At 36.1% G+C, this 21,970-nt stretch overlaps 1 protein-coding gene across 1 annotated transcript in view; it reads right to left on the reverse strand.

Moving 5' to 3' along the window:
• Positions 1 to 21,970, reverse strand: part of PKHD1L1 (PKHD1 like 1) — a 165,880-nt gene that overhangs the window by 37,627 nt on the left and 106,283 nt on the right. Inside the window, exons 56-63 of the mRNA XM_030303954.2 lie at positions 21,835 to 21,964; positions 19,858 to 19,976; positions 18,840 to 18,969; positions 11,215 to 11,388; positions 7,021 to 7,124; positions 5,982 to 6,111; positions 4,927 to 5,048; positions 3,322 to 3,412 (exon numbers count right to left, since the gene is read on the reverse strand). Of these exons, the coding sequence (XP_030159814.1) occupies positions 3,322 to 3,412; positions 4,927 to 5,048; positions 5,982 to 6,111; positions 7,021 to 7,124; positions 11,215 to 11,388; positions 18,840 to 18,969; positions 19,858 to 19,976; positions 21,835 to 21,964 (1,000 nt within the window). The remainder of the gene's footprint in view (positions 1 to 3,321; positions 3,413 to 4,926; positions 5,049 to 5,981; positions 6,112 to 7,020; positions 7,125 to 11,214; positions 11,389 to 18,839; positions 18,970 to 19,857; positions 19,977 to 21,834; positions 21,965 to 21,970) is intronic.

A 21,970-nucleotide genomic window follows, 5' to 3' on the forward strand; every position in this document is an offset into this window, starting at 1 on the left:
TTTGCTTTGATATACAGGTGCTTTGGATTACAAGCATGTTTCTGGAATGAATTATGCTTGCAAACCAAGGTTTTACTATACATAATTCTTATGCAAATTCAAACATGATGATCAAATATTTTTATGGCTTGGCCATTTATGGCTTACTCTACTCAGTATTTAATCTTGTTTAATTTGTCCCTTTACCAGTAGAACGATTGCATACTCATTTGCAAAAGTTTGGTTTAGTTGCTAGCACACTGAAGTTACTATATCTGACTAAACCAAACAGGAATTTCATGAGAAAGTACATGAAGTTTGGATTCAAAGAAGGCTAATTTTGAAACACAAGTGATACCACTTGCTGTTTATAAAATGCTTCCCCTACACACCTTTTTGTTGCTGGTTCCTTCTGGTCACCCCATTTTCAAGTTAAGTGTCACTTCTTAGAAGGCTTTCTCTTGACTATCTGATTCAAAGTAGCACCTCAGTTTCTCCACATGGCAATTAAAATTATTTTATTATTACTTATTCATGAATTGTCCATCTCCTCTGTCCTATTAGAATGTAAGCTTCATGAGAGAATACACTGTGTCTGTCTACCTCATTGATCACTGTATTCCCAGAGTCTAGAGGGTAATGCAGAGATAGGTGCTCATTTAACTACCTGTTGAATTAATGTATGTATGACCTTGGAAACATTGTTTAACCTTTTAGAACCTCAGTTTCTTCATATATAAAAACTTTGGGGGCACCTGGGTGGCTCAGTCAGTTGAGTGTTCATCTGACTCTTGATTTTGATTCAGGCCATGATCTCATGGTTTGTGAGATTAAGCCCCACGTCGGACTCTGAACCAATAGTGCAGAGCCTACTTGGGATTCTCTCTCTTTCTCTCTGCCTCTTCCTCTTTTTCCAAATAAATAAATAAACTTAAAAAAATGTTTTAATGCCTAATTGAGAGTAGTTTCAAACTGAAATTAAATAACCCACATAAAGTGCCTCAATAAATGGACGCTATACTCATTATTAATATAAAAGATAATTATGGGGCACCTGGGTGGCTCTGTCGGTTGAGTGTCTGACTTTGGCTCAGGTCTTGAGCTCACAGTTCATGGGCTTGAGCCCCACGCTGGGCTCTGTGCTGACAGCTCAGAGCCTGGACACTGTTTTGGATTCTGTGTCTCCCTCTCTCCCTGCCCCTCCCCTGCTTGTGCTCTATTTCTCTCTCAAAAATAAATAAACATTAAAAAAATTTGTTTTAAATATATAGGATAACTGAGGTGGATATTTATGAAACTTTATTTATGTCCAAATCAGATCAGCAACCTTAATAACTCCCTCCCAACCATGCATACATACATTGAAGGATTCCCTATATACAGCAGCATCACCTCCTGAACTTTACTTAGTACCAGTTCTCTTGTCCAAATCTCCTGGTGTTTGACTTCCTCCTATCTTCTATTGACTTTCCTTTCCTCCTAATGCTTTGGGATTGACATTTTACTTATCAACTGCCTGGATTCTGTTTTGTTTTCTCCATAAGAAGCTGTTCACATGTCTCTCCCTTGGTCCCACGCAGTGTTGCCCCTGGGACCCAGTGTGGGTCAGGGTTCCCCTCCCCACCTCCTGGCCTCTCACTGTGGGCCTCTTGGTGCCAGCCTCCCACTTGCCTGGGAGGTGGACTGGATAGGTTGGTGTCCCATTCCATGAACATAAATCCTCAATTCCTCAGTGATGTCTCCTATTTCAATTTCTCTAAATCCCAAACTTCCTTGTAAACACTCTCAATTATTTAGGAATATCACTAATTAAATATTCATAAATATTTAATCAGTTGGTGAAACACACATATTAGTAAATGTTCATATTCACAGGTCATATTTTGACTTAAAAAAATCCAGGACTACTTCAAAGAAGTTGCAGAAGAACTACATATTGTAAAATTTTAGTCAAAGAAAACCTTTAAGTTGTTGGGAATTAAAATATATAATAAGAGAATATAATAAGGAATTTGTTGGAAGTTGTTTTATTCCTTCAAAATGTATTGTGCATAAGAATAATATTAGCTTAAGCCCAATGATTTTTGAATTTACAGAAAAAATACTGACTCAAACAATCTTAAAAACAACCATACTGAGATATAAAAACCAGATGTACAAGGGATATAAAGTATTCAGAGAAAGTCCCATTTCCCCTAAGTTTCTTAAGAGGTGAACCCTGAAATTCTAGTATTTATTTTATTTTGATCTGATAATTCATTTAACTAACTGAAAAACCAAAAGGTTATAAAAAATTATACAATAATAAGTCACCAGTCACCCTGATCCTACTCACCTTGTTTTTTTTTGTTTGTTTGTTTTTACACTTTGTGTCTCTTTAAACACAAATACCCTACATATTCATATTTTCTTTCCTTTCTTCCATAAAGCATATCACAAACAAAACCATATTGTATGTATATTGTTCTGCAATCTCCATTTATCACTTAAGAATATCTTTGGGGATTTCTCTCTCCGTATCAGTAGATCAATATGTATCTTCTTCCTTCTTTTTGAAAGGTCCCTAGTGTTCCAATGTCTGGCTTTATAAAATTAGTCCACTGTTATTGTACACAAGGCAGGGTCCAGTTTCCTGCTAGCAGACAATGCTGTGATGAATCACCTTGTTCATAAATCATTTTCTAAGTGTTGTAGAGGCAAATGTTAGATTGCCAGAAGTGGAAATGTTGAGCCAAAGGCAAATGCTCCTATAATTTTGGCAGCTACTGCCCTGGTCCCCTTTATAGGAGTTGGTTATATTTGTCATTCAACCAGCAATGTGTAGATGTCCTAGCTTTCCTACAGCCTTGCCAAAAGAGTAGTTGTTTGGTTAATTTTGGACTTTTACTCATCTAATAGAAATGTATCTGAGAACTGTTTATGCCCTTTGACTTTTTCATGCTTGTAGGTTTAAACACAGGAAGAGTGAACATTAATTCCTCTAAAGAAGAAGCATGAAACAGTGTCATATCCCTAGAGATATGTATCTCTATGCTTGAAAGTGTTACTTTTGTGAAAGTAGTAGTGGGATGAGGCACTCACTGGTCCAACACCAGCCACATCAAGAATTGAAGTGACTGCTGGAGTTTTTCAATCATAAACATGGAAAAGTAATTATCCTTAAAAGTCTATTCCTTTTTTCTTTAGACCCAATGGTATCTTCAAATAATTTAGCTTGTTGACTTCTTTTAGTGTCCTGGAGGAGGAGATACTATATATTGAACTAACAAACAATAATTATTTCTTTCTAACCAATTTGAACACGGTATTTCCTAGTTTTAGTGGCTCTGTGCCAAGACTTACTTGAGCAAGGTTCACCATCAATACGGTATCCCACCCTTCCAAATCCAGCCACGACATTATTTTGTAAGACTGTATTGGTCCCTCTGTTTACCTAGCACAGTGATAAAGAAAATGCCATGGGTCAGGCTCTTATACAACTATACAAAGAGATCAAGTATCAACATATATAGGAAAACTAATTATGACTACTCTTTAGGAGGAAAAATGTGTTTCATTATTCACCCTGTCCAAATTTACATTATAAATGAAGTATTGAAATTACCTTAGGTTCTTGGTATAAAATCATCACTAGATACTATGCCTTAGATTTCATTAGAAAACTACATGAAAGATTTTTTTTTTTATTTCAGTCACAAAATCCACTGGGTATCACTCAATAATTATAAGCCAAGGGCCAAATTCAGTATTACAGCAAGGTTAGTAGGATTTTATCACTCTTTGGTTATATTATGTTACCAACTTAACTTATTAAGAAAAAAACAACTAAGGCAATTACAGTAGACCATAAGATTCATTAGAAGCACTCACTAGTTTAAATAAAATCTGCTATAATAAAAACTGGTTAGGCAGTCACTGAACAATTTTATTTTATGAGACCAAAGTGGCAAAAAATGAAATACATATAGTACAGAAGATTTAGTTTTTGCCTCTGGTGTCAGTGAAACAGCCAAAACTTCAACTATTTAAAGTATATTAAGCACTTTTATTTTTAAATATTATGATAAGAGAACAGAGTCAAGTGAAATCCATAAAAGTAAAATTAGTGTCTTTTCTTTCAAGAGGTCCAGAAAACTTTAAAGATTTAGAATTGCCATTGGATGACATTTTCACATCTATAAATAGATGAAAGAGAACATCATCATAAATGTATATGTTTCAGGATTTTAGGTTTTACTTTAAGGTAATTGTTAATAGTTGCACAAAAACAAAACTCAATCCTTACCCCATATTCCGAAGAGAGCTATTTTTAAAATTCCTTTTGGTTCCTATGGCATAGGTAAGTAAAATAAAAACAAGATGGAGCTTTATTTCCTCCAAACCCTTCCTCTGTACTTTCTATTTGCTTGCCTGCCTTCTCATCCTACCCCTAACAACCTACAGTGATTGAAGAAACTTTATGAGCAACAAGAAGGGTTCAGCTAAGAATACCGATTAGACTAAATAACTTTGCATAGAGAATCATAAGAGTTTTAGATGAGAAAGAGATTTTAAAGATTCTGTAGTCTGTTACTCTAATTTTCCTTACGAAGAAGAAAACTAAATTCAAAGTAGTAATATCGACAGGGCACTCAGTCAATTAACAGTAGAGAGACCCTGTACCAGAACTTCAAAGTGATAACTAATGTTGGAGAAACAAGGCAATAAGAGAATATTTGAACCACTGGACATCCACACAAAGAAAAATCCAATGGCTGTGGGAGCTTGCCACATCTTTTAAGAAAGTTTATTCTCTCCTTTCTTTAGCTTATTTTATTAGTTAACCAATCTTTAAGGAAGAAATAGTTTTCAGTATTTTGAGAATTACAGAATTTATAATCTTCAGTGAAGAAATTACAAATTATAATTTTGTATACCTTTGTATAACTATAAATCTGATCACTCTACCTCAATTGCTGCATGCCAGAGAGTTGAACTTAAATCCTTTCTGTTTTGATAGGTTCCCGGCCAAACTGAAAGTGCCACCAAGTTTCCTCGAACTCTGTTGGCATCCCCCCATATTCTTATTCCTGCAAAAAATTAATAAAATCCCCTCAAATACATAAAAATTTGCAATGAGTCCTATGGGGAATGTCTTTCATGTTTCCATGAAATTCATTTTCTAGTTTGAGCCTGACAAATCAACCTCCTAAATTCTAGAGTACACCTTTTGAACTCTACCTCTTTAATAGACTACCTGCATTAAAATCTTCTGGGGTGCCTATTAAATATGTGGGTTGACAGGCTCTGCCTCAGATTTTACCAAACACATCAATTTTATACACATTAATGAGTTTGTATTATGCTTTATACTGATATTCAAGAAAGGATAACCCCCTAAAACCAAGTCCAATTTTTAAAAAATAGTAACCTTTATTTGTGAATAATCTTTTTGATTGATATGTGAGGAGTATTTTAAGAGTCATAGTAATTTAAACTATTGGTGATTAGATGATTCACACGATATCATGGTCTGGTAAATAATTCTAGAGTTGTACTACTATGGCCATGATAGCCATAGCCACATGCAACTACTTAAATATAAAGTAAGTACAATTCAAGTTAAGTGCAATTAGGGGTGCCTGGGTGGCTCAGTCAGTTGAGCATGTGACTCTCGATTTTGGCTGGGATCGTGATCCCGGAATCATGGAGTGAGTTCCATGACAGGCTCCACGCCTGCTTGGAATTCTCCCTCTGCCCTCTCCCCGACTCGCACTCTCTCTCTCACTATAAAAAAAAAAAAAAAAAAAAGTACAATTGAAATTAAAAATCCAGTTATTCAATCACAGTAGCCACATTTTAAGTGCTCAGTAGCCACATGTGGTTTAGTAATTACCATATTAGCATAGATATAGGCCATTTCCATTCTCACAAGAAGATCAATTAAACAGCATGGCTCTAGAGTCTTCAGATAAGATTGTCTCAGGAAGCATGTTGTTTGGACAAAAATATTATCATACTACCTTCCCCCACTGTAAAGTGAATGATGTTGTCATCTATGTCCACTCCATCTGTTCCAAACACACCGATTGCTGGGGAAAAGCCATTATGAAAGGCACAGCCTCGAATATAAGATGAGCCATGATCTTGAATCTATGAAACATCAGGATTCAGTGAAAATTTTACAAATAAAATTAAAATATATTTGAAGAAAAAATTTGAAGTGATTTTCAGGAAATAAATGTTCATAAATAAAATACTCTATTTACTTTCCATGAAAGAAGATTATTTCCCTGTATATCTTTTAATCCTGGAAATTTCCATATGTCTTCAAATTATGATTAAGTAAAGCAAAAATGCATATTTAAATGTAGATAAAAATTCTGAAGTACTTTTCTATGCATTTATTTTCTATCATTACCTATAAAATGTTAAGGAACTAAAAAGTATTTCTCAGAATAATTTATTATATGATTAAGCAGGGACTTTTTAATTAAAAAAGGTGATGCTCTAGGCAGGGGGTTACAGTCAAATGTCTGTAGGAACCAGTCAATGAACAGGACTGGGGCTGCAACCTCAAACCTGCAACATTATTTTTCATTTCCATAAGAAACATGTTCTCTCTCATTTTTTCTTCAATCACCAGCCTTCTAAGCACATCTATTTTGACAGAGGCTTGGATATGCACACATACTTTTCACTTGAGAAATATAAGCAAACCCCGCTATGTTTAATAGAAACTATTTGGAAGTATTTTTGGTCACTGCGAAATAAAGTGGAGATTTGAAATAATATCACAGATCTTTAATTCTTTCACCTTTGTGCTCCTTTTTTCTGTGTTTTCTTTCTGCCTTTTTTTTTTTTTACTGACTTTAAATGCGTGACGTGGGTAAATCAAATGCTATGAGTCTAAAAAAGTTGGTGCGAAATGTATCTAAGGAAGTTACATTAGATCATAGTTTTAGCAATTCTAAGATATGGCATTTTTAGTAAAGTTAAATGAAAATCAAATCAAAATCAAAATGTTTCATTTTGAATATACACAAAAATTCAAGTACAAACCTGTTCTAAGTTAAGAAATGTTACTGCATATCTTGGATCTGTGCTATCCCTGAAGCCTTCTTGACCACAGTGATAAAATTCCACATTGCTTATCCTTGCATTTCCTGGCAGGGTAGGGAAGAAAGAGTTACATTTTTTTTTTCTTGAAATAATAAAATTTGTGTTTTTGTAAGCTATAAGAATTGTAATTTTCCAAATAACAAATTTGTTTTTAACTTTTTCATTGAAATTTCATTTGTTCTTCTTTGTTCCTTTAATCTAAATAAGGCAGTATTTCCGGACTTTTTTCACTGCGCTCCACAAGGGCCTTTTTGGACTTTTTTCTAATAGCCTCCCCTCCCCATGAAATTTCGATACCTCAGATATACTATATATCTGTTAATATATGGTGGCTCTTTGGGGGCCACAAACCATTGCTCATCTAAGTTTTTTTGTCCTGTAAGAGCCATTTTTCATCCCCTTGGTAGTGATATTGTCCCTTTTGAGAACGCATGACATAAAGCACAAGATATAATTTACCCAACAGTTCAATTTTGATGCTCTAAAGAGATTTTAAGGGCATTATCTTTACATAATCCCTTCCAGAATAAGCATTGTAAGTATCTGCTCATCAGTTTGTCATAAGTACCATTGAGGTGACAAGAGGCAATTTCATAGATTAGTAATAACAGCAATAGCAATCCATGAGAGATTACTCTGCCAAGTGCTGCACTAAGGGCTTAAAAGGCAATTTGTGGTTTAATTCAAATCCTATGAGTTAGGAAGTTTTATTATTCTTATATTCTATATAAGAAAATAGAGCCACAGAGAATCATGGCTCGTAAGCAACAGTAGAGGATATTTCCCGTTTCAAAAACTGATATTTAATAAAATGCAGTGGAGAAGAGTTACTTTGTACTGCAAGGGAGAAGCCTGTCTCAAAACCCATGAGCCAGCAATTGGATGTACGATGAAGAACATAATCATAAGCTAGAGACAGAGAAGAAATGGTTACTACAGATCATCTGGGCCTATAAAAGCCACAGATGTGTATAACATCACAAAACAATTTATAGGAGCAAGGAAAAGTTGTCATGAGAATTGGATCCATCATGGATTTGAAGTGAGGCAGGTGTGGATTAGTATCCATGGTCAGAGCAATTTCATCCCTCTAATAATCTATTTATCTGTCTTTAAAAGGGGACAATATGTATGCATAGCACTATGGGGATTAAATGAGATAATATATGTTAAATGCTTAGCACAGTGCCTGGAATATTGTGCCATGATCATCCTTACTGTTATCATCAGTTAAGCTCCTGTTGACAGATTATAGCCAACAGGTAGAAGCTATACTGGGATGACTTCTTGCTCAGTATAAAAGCTTTCTAAAATTAGAACTGTTGCAAAACATAATAGGCAGAATTATGAACAAGTGAAGACCTGCTAAACATTTCAAGTCAAGAATAAATGAGTGAATCCTGGAACCCAGATTGTGGGATCGAAATATCAGTTTCCAAATAAAAGAATCAGCATTACTTGGAGGAAGACTTAGTCTCAGGCTCGGAAGAACAAAACGAAAGACATGCAGTTTGTCATATCAGAAACTGAAGAAGCTAACGAAACCTAAATCAAAAGGACTTAGGCATCAACATGAAAATGTTTTGAAGGTCAGTGATGGGGCATTTTCATTTGTCAATGGCAACTGGGCATTTGTAATATCAGTAAGATTAACAATCACAATCCATATATGGATTAGAAAACACCAAATATGTTTAAAGCCACAGAGCTCATAATGACACTAATAACAAACAAAAAATAAAGATGCTTTGTCACCTTTGGAAAATGGTTGGGCACCAACTTACTACTTCAGAACTAGGTAATAATAGGAAAGAATCAGGCATTTTTCCTACACTTCGTATATAAACTATTTCTCAGGGTAGTCAAATAGTTGTCTGAGGAAGCTTCTCTTTACAGAAATATTCTAGATTACAAATAAGAAGGGAGTGGTAGAATTAAAATATCACCACTTTAAACCTCAGTGATTTAACAGATCCAGGCAATGATCATTAATAGCTGCTAACTTCACAAAAGAAGCTTATCAGACACAAACGGAATAATCCTGCATTACATGTCTACTTAGTGGAAAAGTACACCGTCAACCATGAAGAATTCTTTCCTAAAAATTGGGTCTGAGTATGATCAATTCTTTAGCTCTAAACTACCTATGATAGAAAATACAAAGGATACAGGAACAAGTGAAGTTCTAGGGATGAATTACTAAATTCTAGACTGTTGGAAATACTACTGAACAGGTGATCTAGGTTCTTTTGTACATAAACTGCAAGAAGAGATACATGAGTCAGATATTTAAAATTCACAGGGGCGCCTGGGTGGCTCAGTCGGTTAAGTGTCCGACTTCGACTCAGGTCATGATCTCACGGTCTGTGAGTTCGAGCCCCGCATCGGGCTCTGTGCCGACAGCTCAGAGCCTGGAGCCTGTTTCAGATTCTGTGTCTCCCTCTCTCTCTGACCCTCCCCCGTTCATACTCTCTCTCTCTCTGTCTCAAAAATAAATAAATGTTTAAAAAAATTATAAAATTCACAACCAATTGCAGCATGGTCTTATTTAGATCCTGATTTGAACAAAGGGAATGCAAGAGGAAGGAAGGAAGGAAGGAAGGAGAAAGAATAAATTGGGGGAGTCTGAATAATCATTTGATATAAGGAATTACATTAACATTTTAGCATCTGATACTTACAAACATTTTTAAAGTCTTTTAAAGTTGCATGCTGAAATATTTTTAGATGAAATAATATGTGATTGCTTCATTTACAATACCCAAGATATTGGAACAACCTAAGTGTCCACCAATGGATGAATGGATAAAGAAGATGGGGCATATATGAACAATGGAACATTATTAAGCCATTTAAGAAAAGAGGAACTCTTACCATTTGCTACCATTTGCCACAACACACAGACCTTGAGGGCATTATGCTAAGTGGGGTAAGTCAGAGAAAGACAAATACTGTATGAAACTCATATGTGGAATCTAAAAAAGCCATATTCATAAAAACAGAGTAGAATGGTGGTTACCAGGAGCTGGGGTGGTAGTGGTGGGGAATTAGGAAGATGTTGTTTAAGGGTATAAAGTTGCAGCTAGTGGCTAAATAAATTCTGGAGATCTAATGTACAACGTAGTGATTACAGTCAACAACACTGTATTGTAACTTCAGAATTGCTAAGAGACTAGATCTTTATTGCTCTCGCCACACAAAAGACATATTATGTGCATGAAAGAGATGTTAGCTGACACCACAATGGTAATCATATTGGGATATATAAATGTATCAACATAAATACAGTGTACACCTTAAACTTATACAATGTTATGTCAATTATATCTCAATAAAAAAATGTATGTGGTTGCTTCAAAATAACCCAGGGGCTTGAAGAGAGTGGGTGGTTGTATAGTTGAAACAAGAATGACCAAAGTTGACCATTGTGGTACCTAGTGATGGGTACACTGGGGTTCATTATACATTTCTCTATGTTTGAAAATTTTGTATATATTTGAAATTTTCCTTCAAACAAAATTAACAGATCTATTGTGCTTGTTATCAAATGATTTCTGTTTGGGTGAGAAGCTGGGCTGTTACCTAAGGTCATTATTAATAATTCTTATTGTCTATGAAGATAAAATAAGTAGAAAAATGTTAGGGATTTGGTTGTTGAGGGTAGCACCTGGGTTTACATAATCCCTCTCAAGGCTTTATTCTTCCATGTGTTAAAAACAAGACAACGGGCCCAAATTGGGAGTTGCTTATGCTCAGCCCCATGTCACCAAACTGAGACTGAACTTAATTACAGTTCCACTCCCAGAAATGGAATCTTAAACCAGTCAGTCAGGAATCACCTGATCAGCACTGGTTAGGTAATCTCCCTGATTAGCCCCTGCCGTCCCCTAGAGGCAAGTAACCTGCTCCCTTCTGCCTGTAAAAGTATTTCATTTTGCACAGCTCTTTGGAGCTCCTTTCTATCAGCTAGATCAGACACTGCCTGATTCACAACTCATTGATTAAAGCCAGTAAGATCTTTAAAATGTACTCACTTGAATTTTTTAAACAGTGTGATCCTAAAAAGAAGTGACAATTGTTTAAGAAATGACTAAACATAGAAGAGACCATGTTATATTTCAAATTTGTACCAACCTTTAAATGTCATCATATTTTCAGTGAATGAGCTGACCAGGACACGTGCACCAAAAGATTCCTTGAACCAACCTGGGTAATCTTCACCAAATATTTTGATGTTCCTACTCAGTATCCCAACATCAGCTGCTAACGTGTAGCTCTGACCTGTTCCAGGAACATGGTATCTTTCAGCTACAACAGAAAGGACAGCTAGATTATTACCAATGCTGAGAAATACCTGTGTTTATCAGTTCCTTTGTAATTCACAGGCCACATAAATTTCTAATATGCCAAAAGTCAACACAAATGTGTGAATTAATTAGATTTGCATGCTTAAACATACATAGATGGCAGACTGAAATTATGATAGTTTTAATTTTTTTCTTTCCAAGTTTTTATTTAAATTCCAGTTAACATATAGCATAATATTGGTTTCACGTGTGGAATTTGGTTATTCAACACTTACGTACAACACCCGGTGCTCATCTCAAGTGCCCTCCTTAATCTCTGTCACCTATTTAACCGATCCCCCCACACACCTGCCCTCTGGTAACCATCAGCTTGTCCTCTATATTTAAGAGTCTGTTTCTTGCTTTTCCTGTCTTTCTTCCCCGCCCCCCATATTCATTTGTTTTGTTTCTTAAATTCCACGTATGAGTAAAATCACATGGTATTTGTTTTTCTCGCACTTACTTGTTTCACTTAGCATAATACCCCCTAGCTCCATCCACATTGTTGCAAATGGCAAGATTTCACTCTCCTTTATGGTTGAATAATACTTCACTGTGTATATATGTACGTATGTATATACATACATACCACATCTTCTTTATCCATTCATCAGTCAATGGATATATGGGCTCTTTCCATAATTTGACTATTGTAGATAATGTTGCTAGAAACATCAGGGTACATGTATCCCTTTGAATTAGTATTTTTGTATCCTTTGGGTCAATACCAGGTAGTGCAATTGCTAGATCATAGATGGTTCTATTTTTAACTTTCTGAGGAACCTCCATAGTGTTCTCCAGAGTCGTTGCACCAATTTGCATTCCTGGTGCAAGAGGATTCCCCTTTCCCCACATTTTCTTCAACACCTATTATTTCCTGTATTGTTAATTTTACCCATTCTGACTTGTGTGAGGTGATATCACACCAGTTGTAGTTTTGATTTGATGATGAGTGATGTTGAGCATCTTTTGATGTGTCTTTCAGCCATCTGGATGTCTTCTTTGGAAAAATGTCTTTTCATGTTTTCTGCCTATGCTTTAATTGGATTATTTGTTTTTTAGGTGTTGAGTTGTATAAATTCTTTGTAAATTTTGGATACTAACCCTTTATCAGATATGCCATTATTCCCCCATTGTGCAGGATGCCTTTTAGTTTTGTTGATTGTTTCCTTCACTGTGCAGAAACTTTTTATTTTGATGAAGTCCCAATAGTTTATTTTTAGTTTTGTTTCCCTTGCCTCAGGAGATATAACTAGTAAGAAATTGCTACGGCCTATGTCAAAGCACTTACTGCCTGTGTTCTCCTCTAGGATTTTAATGGTTTACTGTCTCACATTCAGGTTTTTAATCCATTTTGAATTTGTTTTTGTATATGGTATAAGAAAGTGGTCCTCTTTCATTCTTTTGCATGTTGCTTCCAGTTTTCCTAACATAATTTGTTGAAGAGACTTTTTCCCATTGGATATTCTTTCCCGCTTTGTTGAAGATCAGTTGACCACAGAGTTATGGGTTCATTTCTGGATTTTCTATTCTATTCCATTAATCTATGTTTCTCTATGTGTGCCAATACCATACTGTCTTAATAATTATAGCTTTGTAATATAGCTTGAAGTCCAGAATTATGATGCATCTGGCATTACTTTTCTTTTCCAAGACTGCTTTGTCTATCCAGGGTCTTTTGTGGTTCCATACAAATTTTAGGATTGTTTATTTTAGCTTTGTGAAAAATGCTGGTGGTATTTTGATAGGGATTGGATTAAAAGTATAGATTGCTTTGGGTAATATAGACATTTTAACAATATTTGCTATTCCATTGCACAAGCATGGAATGTTTTTCCATTTCTTTGTGTCTTCTTCAATTTCTTTCATCAGTGTTTTACACTTTTCAGAGTACAGATCTTTACCCCTTTGGTTATGTTTATTCTTAGGTATCTTATGTTTTTTGGTGCAATTGTAAATGGAACTGATTCCTTGATTTCTCTTTCTGCTGCTTCATTATTGGCGTATAGAAATGCAAAAGATTTCTGTATGTTGACTTTTGCATCTATCTTCATTAGGGATATTAGCCTGTAGTTCTCTTTTTTAGTGGAGTCTTGGTCTGGTTTTGGGATCAGGGTAAAGCTGGCCTTGTAGAATGAGTTTGTAAGTTTTCCTTCTATTTCTGTTTCCTTGGAATAGTTTGAGAAGAATAGTTATTAACTCGCTAAATGTTTGGCAGAGTTAAACTATAAAGCCATCTGGCTCAGGACTTTTATTTATTGGGAGATTTTTCACTACTGATTCAACTACTTTGCTAGTTATCAGTTTGTTCAAGTTTTCTATTTCTTCCTGTTTCAGTTTTGGTAGCACATATGTTTCTAATAATTTATCCATTTCTTCTAGGTTGTCCAATTTGTTGGCATATAATTTTTCATAATATTCTCTTATAGTTGTTTGTATTTCTGTAGTACTGGTTGTTAATTTATCCTCTCATTTGTGATTTTATATATTTGGGCCCTTTCCTCTTTTCCTTTTGATATGTCTGGTTAGGGGTTATCAATTTTATCAATTTTTTCAAAGAACCAGCTCCTGGCTTCATTGATCTGGTCTATTTTTTTAGTTTCTATATCATTTATATCTGCTTTAATCTCAATTATTTTCCTTCTTCTGTTGGATTTTGGCTTCAATTGTTGTTGTTTTTCTAGCTCCTTTTAGTATGAGGTTAGGTTATTTATTGGAGATTTTTATTGCTTCTTAAAGTAGGCCTGTATTGCTATATACTTCCATCTAATGACTGCTTTTGTTGCATCCCAAGGGTTTTGGACCATCGTGTTTTCATTTTCATTTGTTTCCATGTATTTTTAATATCTTTTTTAATTTCTGTATTGATCCATTCATTTTTACCAGGATATTCTTTAACCTCCATACATTTTTGGTCTTTCCAAAGTTTTTCTTGTGGTTGACTTCAAGTTTCATAGCATTGTGATCTGAAAATATACATGGTATGGTTTCAATCTTTTTGTACTTATTGAGGCCTGATTGGTCACCCAGTATATAGTCTATTCTGGAGTCCCATGTGCACCTGAAAAGAATGTGCATTCTGCTATTTTAGGATGAAATGTTCTGAATATAACTGTTAAGTCCATCTGGTTCAGTGTGTCATTCAAAGCTATTGTTTCCTTGTTGACTTTCTGCTTAGATGATCTGTTCATTGTTGTAAGTGGGGTGTTAAAGCCCCTACTATTACTGTATTATTATCAATTAGTTCTTTATGTTTGTTCTTGTTTTATATATTTGGGTTCTTTCATGTTGGGGGCACAAATATTTACAATTATTAGATCTGGTTGGAGTGTTCCCTTTATTATGATATAGTGCCCTTCTTCATCTCTTGTTACAGTCTTTGTTTTTAAATCTAGTTTGTCTGATATAAGTATTGCTACTCTGCCTTTGTTTTGACATCCATTTGTGTGATAAATGTTTCTCCATCCCCTCACTTTCAATCTGCAAGTGTCTTTAGTTCTAAAATGAGACTCTTGTAGGCAGCATATAAATGGGTCTTTTTTTTTTTTTTAATTCATTCTGACACCCTATGTCTTTTGATTTGACTGTTTAATCCATTTACCTTCAGAGTAATTATTGATAGGTATGTATTCAGTGTCATTTTATTACTTGTTTTGTTTTGTTTTGTTTTGTTTCTGGAGATTTCTCTGTTCCTTTCTTGTCTTTGTCACTTTTGGTCTTTCCTTTCCACATAGAGTCCCTTTTACTATTTCTTGGAGGGCTAGTTTAATGGTCATAAAGTTCTTTAGATTTTGTTTGTCTGGGAAACTCTTTGTGTCTTTTTCTATTCTGAATGAAAGTCTTGCTGTCATAGAGTATTCTTGGCTGCAGATTTTTCCCATTCAGCATGTTGAATATATTACGCCACTCCCTTTTGGCCTGCCAGGTTTCTGTTGAGAGATCTGCAGCTAGCCTTATGAACCCTCCCTTGTAAGTTAGGGACCACTTTTGTCTTACTGCTCTTAGAATTTTTTCCTTTATCACTATATTTTGCAAATATAATTACAATATGTCTTGGTATTGGCCTGCTTTGTTGATTTTGATGGGAATTCTTTGTGCCTCCTGGATCTGGATATCTGTTTCCTTCTCCAGATTAGGGAAATTTTCTATTATTTCCCCAAATAAATTTTCTTCCTCCTTTTCTCTCTCTTCTTTATCTGGGACTCCTATAATATAAATGTTATTACATTTGATGGGAGTCACTGAGTTCCCTAAATCTATCCTTGTGATCCATAGTTCTTTCTCTCTTTTGTTCAGCTTTATTATTTTCCATTATTCTAGCTTCTATATCACTTATTCATTCCTCTTCTCCTCCTATTCTTGTGTTCATTGCTTCCAGTCAGTTGCAAATTTCAGTTGTTGCATGTTTCATTACAATTTTTTTTTAACTATTTTATATCTGTGGTAAGGCCCTTCCTGACATCTTCCATTCTTTTCCTAATCCCAGTGAATATCCTTATGATTGTTGCTTTAAATTCTCCATCAGATATGTTATTTATATCAGTTTCACTTAGATCTCTGGATGTGACCTTATCTTTTTCTTTCATGTGGGATGAATTCCTCCATCTTGGCATTTTGTCTAAATTTATGTCTTCTTCTTTGTGTTAGAAAAGTCTGTTATGTGTCCTGCTCCTTAGATGGTTTTATGAGGAAAAGATCATGTCTCTAGTGTCTGCTGGATGTATGCTGCTATAGTGTTTTGGCTGCTATCCTTCAGGCTAGTTGTCTGCAGAGGCTCTCCTTGCCTGCAGTGGGCAGTGTTTGGTCCTTGGCCATAGTGTGCCGAGTTTTAAGTAGGTTTGCTCTGGTCTGCCTGTTAAATGAGACCTGATGCTACTTCCACTAGAACTGAAGCCCTGCAGAAGTCTCTGGTCAGGAGACATGGTATGGGCAGGAATTTCTGCTGGTCTTTTAAGGAAGGGGCCCAGGATGCTGGGATTGGGGCACACTTGATTGAAAAGGGCCATACTGGCACAGCACAGCAGTGTGGGAGCTGGTGTAAGTAGACTAGGCAACCAGTGTTGGTGCTGTGCTGTTTACTGAAGGTGGTTCTGTGTTTATGCTGAGGGACAGGGGTGGGAAATGGTGCTAGGCAGCTCCTTTGCCCCCAGAGAGGAGCCTCCAGGCACAATCCCTCTCAGGGAAGCACTCCCAAAACAGCAAATAATCTCCCTGCTGTATGTCCCAGACATGTTTCAGATTGTTGTTTCCACACCGTCTGTCCCCCACCCCCACCCCCCAGTTGTCTGCCTGCCTTCACTTCAGGAGCCAGGTAGTGCCCTCAGGGCTCTATCCCAGGCAAGCCTGCTGACTTTTAAAACTCCAGGCTTCAGGAACATGGTGTGATGGGGACCTGCACTGGTCTTCTGAAGGAGAGGCCCGCCACCCTGTGACTGAGGCTGGCTTGACCAAGAAGGGCAGTCCCGCCAGAGCACAGGGGTGTGGGACTCGGAAGAGGCAGCCCAGGCAGCCAGTGTCAGAGACCAGCTGCATGTGGCTCTGCAGCTATGCTGAGGGGCAGGGAAGGGAAACGAGGCCCCTGGATGGCCGAGACAGAGACGCATCTCCATGAATTCTACCTTTCACAGAAGTGCTCCAAGAAGAGGGAACAGTTTCTCTCTGTGTTTTAGGCATTCCTCAGATTCTGCCAGCTGCCTCCCAGGTTGTTTGCCTGCCTTGTTTCCAGGAGCAGGGTAGAACCTTCAGGGCTCTATACAAGCCATGCCCACATACCTTTAAAACTCTAGTCTTCCAGACCTGCTGGTTGCAAAAACTCACGAAAATCAGCCCCTCTGTTTTCCTAGGCAATAACTTTGAGGAAGTGTTCTCCTCGTGCTTACCCCTGTGTGCTATGCTCTCTCTTGCCTTTCTCCGTGACCAGGGCTCCCTCCTCTCCACAGCACCTCCACAGTGATTCGTTTCTCTTCTAACCCATGTCTCTGCACCTCCTACCTTCTTTCTCCATGTGGCCTCTCTGTCTAGTTGTAGAGTTTGTTCTGTCAGTCTTCAGGTTGATTTCTTGGGTATTCAGAATGATTTGACAGTTATCTAGCTGTGTTCAAGGGACACGATGAGTCTATAGCATCTTCCTATTATGTTGCCATCTTAGATTCCCCCATAATACTTTTTAATTTATAAAATGAAATAAATAAAAAGCATTTCTTCTGTTTACACCAAAAGTATGATTATAATCAGCAATTATGAAGTTATTGTTTACTTGGTAGTTTGCATATAAATTAAATCACTGTTGTAAGGCCAAGTTGAGAAAATGAAGTAGAGAAGTAAAATAATTCGTCCAAGGTCATATGGATAATCAGAAGCACACAGATATTATCTTTTATGATGCCTAAACTTTGGTTTGTTCCAATTTTCCTATGGCATATTTTATACCGATCACATTTTTTTACAAATGTGTAGTAACATATCAAGCGCAGTCTATACACTTACATCTTAATGACTTGTAAAACATAATCTAAATTACATTCTACATTTCTAGAACTCTTACTCAAAATTTTAAGGCAAGCAGGTGTATTTCAACAGAAATAAATGTTTGGTAGTTTAAATGAAAGAATCTATAATGTCAAACTTATAAAAACCACTTGTTTTACAATTACAGTGTTGGTCAACAAGCTTTTTCCTTTTGATTTAAAAAAATGTGTGACATAGAATGATAGATACATATGCTTCTATCAAAATACTGCTATAAAAAGTTCTTTGAAGTTTCTTTTCCATGAACGTCAAACATCTGCCTATCAGTCATGCCACATTATAGCTGAAGTTCTCATGAGCACCAGAAGCATCTGTATGGCTTTTCTAACATAACACCCCTGTCTGCTACCACTTTCTTAGATTCAGATGAAAGTAGAATGTCAAATGGGGAAAGAGTGGGGCTGGGATAGCCCTGATCCTATAAGTTGAAAGATCATCTTCAGATGATTCTGATGAATTCCTTCTATCCTTGAGAATTATGGTTCTACCATTTTGTTGTAGCTTTTCTAAATGCAGTTATAGCTGAGAAATGTGTTAACAAAACAAATTGGGACAAAAATGCTCTTGGCTCAAGGGTTCTCAAAATTCACGTGGATGAGAATCACCTAGAAGCTTGCTTAAAACAGAAAGTGCTAACTTTACCCCCATGGGATGTTACATGTTAGTCTTTGCTGAATATTTGCTGAATGAATGAATGCATACAGCAGGGACTATTGGAAGCCAATACAGTAGTGCCCCTTGGGTACTAGTACCAATCAGAGTGAAATGTTCCTCAAAAATGTTAGATTTTTAAATCAAATAGTTGTAATTACAAAGGAGATCACTAAAAATGTGAACATTTCAAGGCATGTTAATTACATATCTATTTAAAGAACAGCTACTTACCAAGGTGAGTGTAGGAAAGGGTATCATTGAGAATCAGAATTTTCTCGTCGTGCAGGACTTTAATGATACTTCTAGTTTCTGTCTGGTGGAAATCATAGCTTGTAGTTGTTATCACAATCTCTTCTCCCTCCTTAGAAAAATTCAAGTGCCAAATTCAAGAACAATTTTCAAAATAGGTTTCTATTTCTTAATAATAACTTTTAAAATTCTAATTTAATTTATATCTGATTAGCAACATGGTATTATCGGAAAGAACAAACATACATTGAGGTCTCTAAAAATAAATATGCTTGTGTTTGATATTAAGAATTCTAAATTATGATTTATCTCAACATCTCCTCAAATTTAATTCAGTCACTAAATAAAATCACAGGCAATATACTTTTAAGAAATTAAATAGATCAAAGCAAATATATTCATATTTATATTAAAAATTGGTCAGTACAATATTCTTAAATTTTGCCAGTTTTTTTTAATATAATTAACTATTACTTGATATTCCTGAAATATGGGAAAGACACACATAAAAAATTTTTTTCCATTCAAAAACTTTCATATTTTCCTTTCATAACTAAAGATAAATAATGTTCTTTATATATTCTGAAGGACCTTTAAAATCCCAATTTTTTTTTTTCAACATTTATTTATTTTTGGGACAGAGAGAGACAGAGCATGAACGGGGGAGGGGCAGAGACAGAGGGAGACACAGAATCAGAAACAGGCTCCAGGCTCCGAGTCATCAGCCCAGAGCCTGACGCGGGGCTCGAACTCACGGACCGCGAGATCGTGACCTGGCTGAAGTCGGACGCTTAACCAACTGCGCCACCCAGGCGCCCCATAAAATCCCAATTTTTAAATGCCTACTATCAGGTCAGCTTCTGAGTGCAAGTTAATGCAAAATATATATTTCTTATCTGATCAATCCTATGAAAAAAAATGTCCATGAGAATAAAAAAGAAACCTTTGTAAGTTGACCCACTGTGTGTATTCAGTTCCCACCACATAATATTTCCTGTACCTGCCAATCCACAGCATCCATTAGAGATAGGACTTTGGAACCAGCCTCTGCAGTTTCTGAGAGCTTAGTTTTATATATTGAACGTGGAAATCCATGAAGATCCAGCTCACCAAACACCCCTGAAATAGAAAAGCTTCTATTTATTCACCACATAGTACTGAGTTAGGTGCTAATATAAAATGAAACCATTCATTTTAATAAGTGATTGGATATTTTAGAATGAATGGAATGAAGTTGGATATCTGCTCAGGGTTATACAAGATGGCTTTGGCTCTTTGAGCCACTTCTAGGAATCTGGTCCATAGAAATTAAAGCCAGTGCACAAGGATACATGAATGGGAATGCCCACCATAATACTAGAAAATATTGGAAAAATGGAATAAATCTAAATGTACATCAATAAGAGAATGATGGGGCGCCTGGGTGGCGCAGTCGGTTAAGCGTCCGACTTCAGCCAGGTCACGATCTCGCGGTCCGTGAGTTCGAGCCCCACGTCAGGCTCTGGGCTGATGGCTCGGAGCCTGGAGCCTGTTTCCGATTCTGTGTGTCTCCCTCTCTCTCTGCCCCTCCCCCATTCATGCTCTGTCTCTCTCTGTCCCAAAAATAAATAAACGTTGAAAAAAAAAAAAAAGAGAATGATGGAATAAATTATAATATACTAATACATTAGGGTAATGTGCTATAAAAAGAAAGAGTGTTATCTGTAAATATTGACGTAGAAAGATATCCATAACATGTTAACTGAGAAAGAAAACTGCATAGGAATATATTTAGTTTGACCATGTTTTTGTAAAAGGCACAATACTATAACCACAAATCAATATATGCAATATGAATGTACACATATATAAAGAACATGAGAAGACATGTAAAAACTGCTAATACAGATACTAGTTTCCTCATGATGGGGTAGAATTGGAAAGATGTATACTTTTTCTTAATATTTTTTATTGATATCGTTTATGTTGTTTGAAATGTTACTTTTGAAACAAAAAAATAAACACATAAAAGCAAGTTCTTTTTAAGATGGAATCTGTCTGCCTTGGAACACTTACCAGTGGAGAGCTGACTCCTTCAGTCAAAGCCATTTTTTATGCCCCTATTTACTGATTGTCACTGTTTAGAAATTGTATGGCAAAGCGACTGCAGCACATGCTTGTATGTATCTTTCCAACAGATATGCAGCAGTGTTAATAAACTTGGTTATTAATCATGACCAAATAAACCCTCTCAGTTCCTTTACTTTCCAGGCTCAGATAGGAATACGTACAGCCATACACATCCAACAGGAAAGTATAAAGTTCAGCAACAGTTGTGACTGGATAACTGATGGCAGTCAACTGATTCACAGATTATTAACACTATAAGTAGAATAATGTGTAGAAAAGTTACCTTTTAAGGGAAAAGCACTAAGATATGAGAAAGTATGATTATTTATAAAAAGAGACAGTTATAAAGAAAACCAGATTGGAGAAATAATACACATATGGAGAGATTAATGTTAGTTTTGCAATGAATTATATTTTGGTTTCAAATACGCACATCTATACCTATTTTAGTGTGACATGATTTATTTAAACATTTTTAAATTTATTTTTATAACGCTTTACTATAAATAAATGTCTGTAAAATCTTCTGATACCATAACATCATGAACTGATAAGTATTTTAGTGCCATATGTCTTAAAATAGATTCTCAGGGCACCTGGGTGGCTCAGTTGGTTGAGCGTCTGACTTCAGCTCAGGTCATGGTCTTGTGGTCTGTGAGTTCGAGCCCCACATCGGGTTCTGTGCTGACAGCTCAGAGCCTAGGGCCTGCTTCGGATTCTGTGTCTCCCTCTCTCTGACCCTTCCACGCTCATAGTCTGTCTCTGTCTCTGTCTCTGTCTCTCTCTCAAGAATAAATAAACATTAAAAAAATTAAAAAAATAGATTCTCAAAACTGACATGATACTTTTGGTATCTGGAAACACATACCTAAGACCTTTGATCCTTGATTTGGTCCTTCTGGAAGTGCCCAGTCTGGAGTAGAATGATTTCCTCTAAGAACAATCTGTAATTCTCCTTTAAAAGGGTTATCTTCCCAGCCACCAATCAATCTACCTCCCTGCAG

Source organism: Lynx canadensis, chromosome F2 (genome assembly GCF_007474595.2).
Source record: "Lynx canadensis isolate LIC74 chromosome F2, mLynCan4.pri.v2, whole genome shotgun sequence".
Taxonomy (NCBI): Eukaryota; Metazoa; Chordata; class Mammalia; order Carnivora; family Felidae; genus Lynx; species Lynx canadensis.